General features: G+C 33.5%; 2 protein-coding genes across 2 annotated transcripts; one reads left to right on the forward strand and one right to left on the reverse strand.

The window, feature by feature from the left end:
- Positions 1–1020: 1020 nt before the first annotated feature.
- triap1 (TP53 regulated inhibitor of apoptosis 1) lies at positions 1021–2383 on the forward strand. Its single transcript, XM_051120373.1, has 2 exons — positions 1021–1297; positions 1458–2383. Exons 1-2 carry the CDS (start codon positions 1151–1153, stop codon positions 1533–1535), a joined length of 225 nt encoding a protein of 74 aa, XP_050976330.1. The 5' UTR covers positions 1021–1150; the 3' UTR covers positions 1536–2383.
- A 2342-nt stretch (positions 2384–4725) lies between these two features.
- srsf9 (serine and arginine rich splicing factor 9) lies at positions 4726–9475 on the reverse strand. Its single transcript, XM_051121892.1, has 5 exons — positions 9346–9475; positions 7310–7657; positions 7032–7222; positions 5124–5296; positions 4726–4975 (listed from the first exon to the last, which is right to left on the reverse strand). Exons 2-5 carry the CDS (start codon positions 7465–7467, stop codon positions 4754–4756), a joined length of 744 nt encoding a protein of 247 aa, XP_050977849.1. The 5' UTR covers positions 7468–7657; positions 9346–9475; the 3' UTR covers positions 4726–4753.
- Between the last annotated feature and the right edge of the window lie 406 nt (positions 9476–9881).

Raw genomic sequence — 9881 nt, forward strand, 5'->3', positions numbered from 1 at the left:
TATTTTTATTAACTATTTATTTATTTATTTGTGTATTTAGTGAAGTACATTTTTCTTCAGTAAATGTTGACTTTAAGCACTTTCCTATTTTTATTATTTACGTACTTAACACAGCACAGCCTGAAAAACAAAACAAAAAACAAAAACAAAAAAAACACTTGTCCTCATTTTTTTAAACAGCAATATTTCAAAAACTATTTTCCGCACTTTTTTATTTTTATTAACTATTTGTTGTTATTATTATTATTATTATTATTGTTGTTGTTGTTGTTGTTGTTGTTATTATTATTATTGTTATTATTATGAAGGAAATTGTTCTGGTTCTTCAGGAAAAATTGACAATTAATCTCTCCTATTTATTTATTCATTTTAAAAACTTTATTATTCTTTAGTAAATACTGACCTTCATTAGCACTTTTTTATTAACCTTTTTCTATTTTATTTATTATTTTGTGAAGAATTAAATGGTTTAACTTCAGTAAATATTGACTAATAATTTGAGTAATTATTTTTATTTATTATTATTATTAAAATTATCATTACTCTTAAGAAGGAGACTGTTCTGAGTAAATATTGACCTTCAGCACTTTTCTATTTTTATTATTTATTCAGTAAATGTTTCTTCAGTAAATGTTGACTTTAAGCACTATTTTTATTATTTATTTACTTAACACAGAAAAGTCTAGAACAAAAAAATTTTTTTTTTTTTTTGAAAATGAAATGGTTCTACTTCAGTAAATATTTTTAGCTGTTTATTATTGTTGGTTTACTATTTATGATGATGATGATGATGGAAATGGTTCTGGGTCTTCAGGAAATATTGACATTTAGCCTCTCCTATTTATTCATTCATTATTCATTCATTCATTCATTTTACACAGAACAGTCTAAAACTGAAATATTGTTTTTTTTTTTTTTTACACATCTTATTACCAACATTTTTAATTATCTTAATAATTTAGTTCGAATTTCGAAACTGAGTTTGTCCTTCAGACTTTTAACCGCACTTTGCTGATGTAATCATCATGCGACACCGGAGACCACGTGGTATCCGCAAAGTCAAGCGAGATCACGGAATAAACAGCGAGCTCTCGTCTGACAGATTACAACATTAAACCGCTAACCCGTGTTGTCTGGGGCGGGTGTGAAGATGAACAGCGTCGGCGAGGGCTGCACGGAGCTCAAGCGCGAGTATGATCAGTGTTTTAACCGCTGGTTCGCCGAGAAATTCCTTAAGGGAGACCGGAGCGCCGATCCGTGCAGCGAGTTATTCCACAAATACCACACGTGTGTTCAGGTACCGCACTGCACACATCTATATGCATGCATATGAACATTATACCTATGTAAATCAGCCCTCGGAGGTGCGAGGTTTTGCCTCTCCAAACCTAGTCTAGGCAGCAGCAGTTCTGAGTCTGTAGACAGTCAATAACTGATGCTCTCCTGTTTGTTTACAGAAAGCCATCAAGGAGAAGGACATCCCTATAGAAGGTGTGGAATTCATGGGCCCAAACAGAGAGAAACCGGACAGCTGATGGCCTGGTTTTGTTTTGTATGGACTAGAACAGATGTGTTGCCATCAGGACGCCGTGACACACAGACTGCATCACTGACCCGCCGATGGACACTCACTGTTGAGACTAAAACTGTACATTCAGTGCTTTGCCTGTTAGTTAATTATTATTCGAGAGGGTTGTTTGGCATGTTTGAGCTGTCAGCGAAACAAATATGCAGGGAAATGCATTGTGCATGTGTGCATTAAAATGAAACTGGTTTCTATGGAAGCTTGTTTCTACCATGAAATAATAAATAAATAATTAAAAAAAAAAGTTATTTGCAACTTTCTCTCACAATTCAGATTTTTTTCCAGACTTTTTCCCTTTCAATTCAGAGTTTACATCCGGCAATTCTCTTTTTTTGTTTATTTCACAGAAAAAAAAGAAGGCTTTTTAATCACAGTTGCAAGTTTTTTTTTCTCCTCAGAGTTTACATTTCACAGTTTTTTTTTTCCATCTAATAAATTGCAAATACTTTTTTTTTTTAAATCTCACAATTTAGACTTTATTTTTTCAAAATAGCAAGCTATATCTCACAATTGCTCAGAGTTATGTATATAATAGTTATAACTCATCAGAATTGCAAATTACAAACTAGTTAGTTTACATTTTAGATTTATTTTTTTATTCAACGACCACAAAAAAAAAGTAATTGCAACTATGTATCTTACAATTCTGATATATTTTTTTTCTGAATTCTGAGTTTATATTTTGCTTTTTAGTGTTTTTTTCCCCCACAGAATATTGACTATTAAACTTCTTGCATCTTGCAAGTTTACTTCTCACAATTATGACTCTTTTCTCAGAATTGTTAAAAAAAAAAAAAATTATATATATATATATATATATATATATATATATATATATATATATATATATATATATATATATATATATATATATATATATATATATATATATATATATATAGCGAGAAAAGGTCACAATTACTTTTTTATTTTAATTCTGTGGTGGAAGCAAGCTTCCATAGTTTTCAGTGTGCTTCAGAATATGTTTGTAGTTGAATATGTAGTAGGTGATTTATTTTTACTTTTATTATTTTATTTTTCATTGCAAGCCAACAGTAAGAACAGTTATTTTGCTTCTTCCACCAAGTGTACAATGGGCCTAAAGGCCTTACCGAAGCTTTTCGAATCTTTGAATCAACTGAACCATTTGCAAAATAATTCACTGTTTCGAATCGCCGCACGCTGGTGAGAACAGTGCAACTGCAACGACGACAACAACTCAATAAAACACCTTTTTCAAACTATTTGCAAGTATGTTTTTGATTTTGTAATCTATTAAATGAAATTAACAAATCATCTAATACTATTACAAGCGAGGTCTCTGTATAACACGTGTTATTTTATTTATTTTTTTGCTTGTTTTTTGGAGCGGGTTAATCAAGTCAATCAGAAACTTCTAAATACAACGCATACTTTACTTTTTTTTTACTAGTAAACCAGTGTGAAAGTACTGTAAAAGTACCTAAACGAACGATAGTTTACTGAAATCACCAGGGAGTTTAATACGCGCTCCGAATCACTGATTCGAAACAAATGATTCGGAAAAAGTTTCGAAGCTTTACGTTTCCAAAGCATTAATCTAAGGAAATAAATGAAAGGAAGGAACAGTAAAACTTCAAGAACTATTATTTTTTTTTTAAATGTGCACATTTTCACATTCACTCGTATATCAATATGTCGAAAACGCAAAACGGCCAAATGTATGAATCGCGTAACCGATGTGTTTTACACCTAAAACGCCGAAATTTGACAGAAAGAAAACAAGTATTTTGCATTTACCTCACATTTATATCATAAAACATTTATCAAATCTTACCTCACTTTCTTCGACCGTTACAACTGAACTGTCGCGCTGAAATTCAAGTTCGACTCCCGTGAGCAATAAAGCCCCGCCTTCTTTGATTTGATTGGCCATGTCAGACATTGGCGAAGGCTGATTGGCTTAACAAATAACATTACTAATTACATAGGACGTCAAATCAGAATATATCTGTGCAATACACTAATGGAACAATTAAACTAATGGACTAATTAGAAGTCTGATTGTGCTAATTATCCTGTAATGGGCTTTTCACACATTTAGACAAATGCATTTTCATGCTTTTATTCAGTTGTGATTATGTTTTACATTTGTTACCAAACCTGAAAATTAAAAGACTTAAATAATTATACTTTACGTGGACAAATGACTCAGATAAAACAAAAATATCTTATGAATTAAATATGCAACTGCTCAAAAATCTCACAGAGCCCAGCATATATATTTTTCAAAATTGCTTTAGAAAAATCATTAACATATTACAATAATGCTACATTTATCTATATTAGCATGACCTAACAATGAGCAATATTTAGTATTTAATAATCTTAATGTTAATTTCAACATTTGTTAACTGAACATCAGTTAATGCATCATGAACCAACATTTAATGTTCTTAAATTAACAGTTAATAATGCGTTTTAAGATTAACATTTTATAATGCATTTTTAAATTAATATTTAATAATGCATTTTTAAATGCACAGTAAATCAATTATTGTAATAAATTAATTTAATGCACAGTAAATTAACAGGCATAATTTTATTACAATTTGATTACTTATTCGGTAACCTCGGTAAATTTTCAGTTTTCTTTTATTGTTTCTATTATTCCTGCAAAACACTAGTTTGTAAAAACGACTCAACATAGAGCAACTTTGATTTAATGCTTTAATTGAAAAAAAAATTATGCATACAATCATCACAATACAAAATGAGAAAAAAGGAAGCCCAAAAAAAAAAAAAAAAAAAAAAAAAAAAGTCATCACATGGGGAGATTCCAGAAAGAAACATTTTAAAATTGCAGCCTTTTATTCAAATAATAAAAAATAAAAATAATAAAACAGTCAATGTCTATGAAATGGACCAGATTAAATCACAAACAACACATCTTTAGTCTGCTGCCTCATGTCAATAATCACAAAGGACAAAACGGGTTATTCATCTTCAGATCTTTCACAATCATAACCACATGTGTAAAGGTATGCAGCATCATCCACGTGATCACTAACATATTCGCAAGCTCTCCGTGAACTGAACGGTGAATAAGGCCATTCGGGTTCCTACAATGGAATGTAAATTACAAAAATTGAGAAAGAAAAGGGGGCGTGGCAGTGGAGAAGCGGTCGCTCATCGATAGTGGCGCGGCGGCGGGCTGTGATGCTGGAGTGGGGCTCGTCGGGAGGGCGGGCTATGGCGGGTCATGTGACGCGGCGGCGATCGGTAGCGGGGCGGCGGTGAGCCTCTGCTCTGGTACGGGGGTGTGTAGCGTCCACGAGACCTGGAGCGGGAGCGGGAACGACCCCAGCTTGTACCTCGCTCCTCCATCACTCTGATGTAGGACGTTTCTCCCTGTGCCACAAACATATTATTCAGAAATACAGACAGCAACAAACCACTGATTTGTGACATGCCGGACAAGAACATTTCATATTAGTTTTTAAAACATGCAAGATCTGTTGTTGCATTAAATATAAATAAATAGTAGTAGGACTCTGACCTGGTGGGACCTGAACTCTGTGCCGTCCAGGCGTCTTAGCGCGTACTCCATATCCTCACGTCTGAGGAACTCCACCACACCCTCGCCGTCACGCTGCACATCAGCGAAACACACGTCTCCAGCCTCCCGCATGTGGTCTTTCAGATCCTGCCAGCTGCCGGTGGGAGGAAGACCTGCAGAAAGAGACACGGCACATGTGCAAAATGTGTTTATGATGCTACAGCCTTGAGAATCGCATAAGAAAGTGCTGTAAACACCTGTGTAAAACGTATATGCATGCACTATTTAAATCAAGCTTTCACAATCTATTACTAAAAAAGTTAAAAGTGCATCACAGTTGTGATTTCATGTGCATTTGAAGGATTATTTATGAAGGGTTACTGAAGGGTTATTTATTTACCATTTTACAACGTATCAGCATCAAAGGCTATATGCATGGCAAACGCAAGAATAACAAGATTTAAAATGATGTCTTAATAAATAAATCTTCAATTAATCGTTTATAATAATGTAATAGTATTTTTTTACAAACAAAAAATATCTTTATATATATATATATATATATATACATATATATAGTTTGTTGGTGTTTAAAGCCATTCCAGCTTCTATGGATATTTTCATGGATATTTATTAAATTATATATATATATATATATATATATATACACACATATATATATATATATATATATATATATATATATATATATATATACACGGTACAGCTGAAAACAATAGTCGACTACAGGACAGAAAAAAACATGATTTTATCATTGTAATTCCCATAATTTTAATGTTACATTTAAAACATTTTAAATAAGCTAAAATTAAACGTTGGAAAAATAATACATTATTTTTTATATTTATGTTTTTACCTCAGACCTCGCATGCCCTTATAGAAACCTCATGACCATGCAAAAAACTAAGGTGGTGGTGTGGGATGTCCAGGTGCTTTCTAAAAACTCTATCGGCTTGCTTTTTTAAGTTTGTGAGTAAATGATTTTTTGGGTGAACTATCCCTTTAAATATTCAGAAAGTACATGGACTTCTTTTTTTTTTTTTAAGTCTCCTGGGAGAATTATTTAATCAAATATCAATCAAAAGGCTTGTATATAATTGCTATTTTAAGTCACTTATTTATTGTTTGTTTGCAAAATAATATTGTTAAATTACTATATGTGATCCTGAACCACAAAACCAGTCATAAGAGTCCATTTTTCATCTGAAACATGAATAAATAAGCCTTCAGTTGATGTATGGTTTGTTACGATAGGACAATATTTGACCGAGATACAACTATTTGAATATATGGAATCTGAGGGTGCAAAAAAATTAAAATATTGAGAAAATCACTTTTAAAGTTGTCCAAATGAAGTTCTTAATAATGCACATTACTAATCAAAAATTACGCTTGGATACATTTACAGTAGGAATTTCACAAAACATCTTCATGGTACATGAACTTTACTTAATATCCTAATGATTTTTGTAATAAAAGAAAAATCAATAATTGTGACCCATACAATGTATTTTTGGCTACTGATACAAATATAACCCAGCGACTTAAGACTGGTTTTGTGCTCCAGGGTCACAAATGTTTAACTTTTGTTAACATTTTGAATTAGATTTTTAGTGAACATTTTAGTACTTTTTTGTGTTTTTGCCTTTTTAAATATGTCTATATAGTTTTTATTACTTTTATGTCAGTTTTAGTTATGGTAGTACATCAAGATAAATAAAATGTACAAAATTAGCCTTAGTAAGATGGAATAAATGTTATAATTTTTTCAAGTAACATTTAATTTATTTTCAAGAAATGAATTTCTGATTTTGTTTTAGTTAACGATTATTTTAAGTCATATTATTCTTGCGTGAAGCTGCCGTAGCCTCAAACCGGTTAACTCACCCGTCACAATAACGCGAAACTCAGATCTGCGCGTCGGGGGCCCGAAGCGTCCCCGCGGTCCTCCCCCTCCTCCTCCTCCTCCTCCTGCAGGTCCACTAAATTTGGATCCAGAAGATCGAGGGTATTCCACACGCAGCTTACAGTCTCCAAATCCATATCCATTCCTTCCAAAGACGGCATCCTCCGCATCCCTAGAGGAAGAGAGGAAAGTGCTCCTAATTTGCGTTCTACACTTGAAAAAGCCTCGTCCGTGTGTTCTCGGAGGCCACGCGACTCACCGTGGATCCTCAAATCGCACAAAGGCAAACGGGATGGTGCTTCTGTTGTTCTTCAGCTCAATATCCCGGATTTTTCCGTATTTGTAGAAGAGATCCTCAATGTCCCTCTCCTGAACGTCCATGGGAAGGTTTCCCACGTAGATCCGTCCGTCCGACATGGCTTGAACCCCGCTCGACCTGCAGCCTTCGAGGAAATAGAGCGTTTCCCTGCGTCAGGGCGTTCAGAACATCCAAACTCTAGTCCGTCCGAATAAAAGCCTCTATTTACAAGTCTAAACTCTGGTGGGGGCAGTACATGTCGAGTTCAAGAAACCCAGCACAGGATCCTCCAGGACCACAGTCTGAAAACTTAGAAACAAGGACAATCAATCAGAATGAACATACACGACGGTCAGACGAGGAACAAGGGCCTGACGCTGCCAATCCACCATAAAACATTTGAATAACGTCTGCAAACCACATTTACATCAGAATTAACCTTGTTCTGTAGAACAATTATCATCTCATTTTGACATACACTACCTCTCAAAAGTTTTTGAACAGTAAGAGTTTTTAAAGAAGTCTCTTCTGCTCACCAAACCTGCATTTATTTGATCCAAAGTACAATTTTGAAATATTTTTACTATGTAAAATAACTGTTTTCCATTTGAATATATTTTAAAATGTAATTTATTTTTGTGATTTCAAAGCTGAATTTTTAGCACCATTACTCCAGTCACAAGATCCTTCAGAAATCATTCTAATATTCTGATTTGCTGCTCAAAAACATGGTTGAAAACAGCCGAGTAGATTTTTAGAAGTTTCTTTGATAAATAGAAAGTTTAGAAGAACAGCATTTATCTGAAATAGAAATCTTTTGTAACATTATAAATGTCTTCATCATCAATTTTGTTCAATTTAAAGCATCCTTGCTAAATACATGTATTAATTTCTATAATTTCTTTCCACCAAAAAATAAATAAATAAATAATTAAATTAAAATTAGATAAAATAAAATAAAAATTATACCGACTCCAAGCTTTTGAATGGTATAGTGTATGATGTTACAAAAGGGTTTTATTTCAGATAAATGCTGATCTTTGGATCTTTCAATTTATCATAGAAACCTGGGGGAAAATGTACTGAACTTACAATATATTTTTAAAATAATAATGATAATAATAAATGTTTCTTGAACAGCAAATCAGCATATTAGAATGACTCATGAACGACCATGAAGACTGGAGTAATGATGCTGAAAATTCAGATTTGATCACAAAAATAAATTACATTTTAAAATATATTCAAATAGAAGGCAGTTATTTTAAATAGTAAAAATATTTCACAATTTTACTGTTATTGCTGTACATTACATCAAATAAATGCAGGCTTGGTGAGCAAAAGAGGCTTATTTAAAAAACATTAAAAATCTTACTGTTTAAAAACTTTTGGCTGATAGTATAGGAAATATGTTAAGTGACCATACGTCTTGCTAAAGCCTAGAAAAATGACTTTTAATATGTTAAATGGCATGCAACACACATTTTAATAATCAGGACATAAGAATTAACTGCTAAATCAACATCTGATATGAGCCTTGCAAAGAGAATCACTCCACAAATATGTCAGTTTTAATATTTAATAAAAAAAATCCGTTCATATTTAATTTCCTTTTACTGCAGGCTGTGATAAATTGAATAAAAGAAGTCAAATGCAAATCAGAGGACAGCCATGACAGCTGCTAACGATGCTAATACCCCTCATCTCGTGTTAACGCATTTAATTCACTATTTAATTCATAATATTACCCCAAAGCCGTTAATTTCCAATCATATATTTCGTAGTCACCTAAACAAGGCTAAAAGTGTGAAATTTCTGTTTGATAACACTACAACACAACCAGATTAGCATACTAGCTGTTAGCTTCTTTGTTGAGACAAATGCTCATAGCAAAATGACAAGTAGCTGCAAATAACGAGGTCAGGCTTTTTTTCCTATGCACGAATGTGGTTATAGATGAAACAGAACTAAAATCTGAAACGAATGGTTTGGTTTACCTCTGTAATTTGCAGCTCGTAATAAAAACCAAGGATAAACAAGCGCACGCGCTTCCCCTCCCCGGATCAGGAAGTGACACAAACTTCCGCCCCCTTCAGACTGAAACGAGCAACTGCAGCAAACGGCGGAAACCTGTCACTACAAAACACACAGAGACGAAAATAGATGAATATACAGATAGTACTGACAGTGTCGTGTATAACTGCGAAAAGCGGAGGAACAGACCAACCGATTCAATTGAACGAGTCATTTGTGCTGGAACGGCTCCGATTGATTCAAACTCAAACTCGTGACTTCGATCATTCATTTCAAGCGATTTACAAGCAAAACCCCGTTCAAAATGTGTGATGATTTTATAAAAGCACGCAGTGATGTGTGAAATGAACCAGTTAAACCGTTGCTTCACAAAATGATTCACTGTTTCGAAGCATTCCAATCGGATGGCGTATCGAGAATCGTTTGATTTAGTTCGGGACTTCGAATCATTTCGCGAACTGAATGATCTGCGCTCCGAGTCCTGAGCTGTGTCCCAAAG

The sequence above is a fragment of the Labeo rohita genome, chromosome 10 (genome assembly GCF_022985175.1).
Source record: "Labeo rohita strain BAU-BD-2019 chromosome 10, IGBB_LRoh.1.0, whole genome shotgun sequence".
Classification (NCBI taxonomy): domain Eukaryota; kingdom Metazoa; phylum Chordata; class Actinopteri; order Cypriniformes; family Cyprinidae; genus Labeo; species Labeo rohita.

What these genes read in the sequence shown, in the direction of transcription:
- triap1 (XM_051120373.1), top strand. Translation starts at nt 1,151, where the DNA reads ATGAACAGCGTCGGCGAGGGCTGCACGGAGCTCAAGCGCGAGTATGAT. An exon ending in AATACCACACGTGTGTTCAG is followed by an intron (nt 1,298 to 1,457) that starts GTACCGCACTGC and finishes GTTTGTTTACAG; the next exon opens with AAAGCCATCAAGGAGAAGGA.
- srsf9 (XM_051121892.1), bottom strand. Translation starts at nt 7,467, where the DNA reads ATGTCGGACGGACGGATCTACGTGGGAAACCTTCCCATGGACGTTCAG. An exon ending in GTTTCGCGTTATTGTGACGG is followed by an intron (nt 5,297 to 7,031) that starts GTGAGTTAACCG and finishes CTCTTTCTGCAG; the next exon opens with GTCTTCCTCCCACCGGCAGC. An exon ending in CAGAGTTCAGGTCCCACCAG is followed by an intron (nt 4,976 to 5,123) that starts GTCAGAGTCCTA and finishes TTTGTGGCACAG; the next exon opens with GGAGAAACGTCCTACATCAG.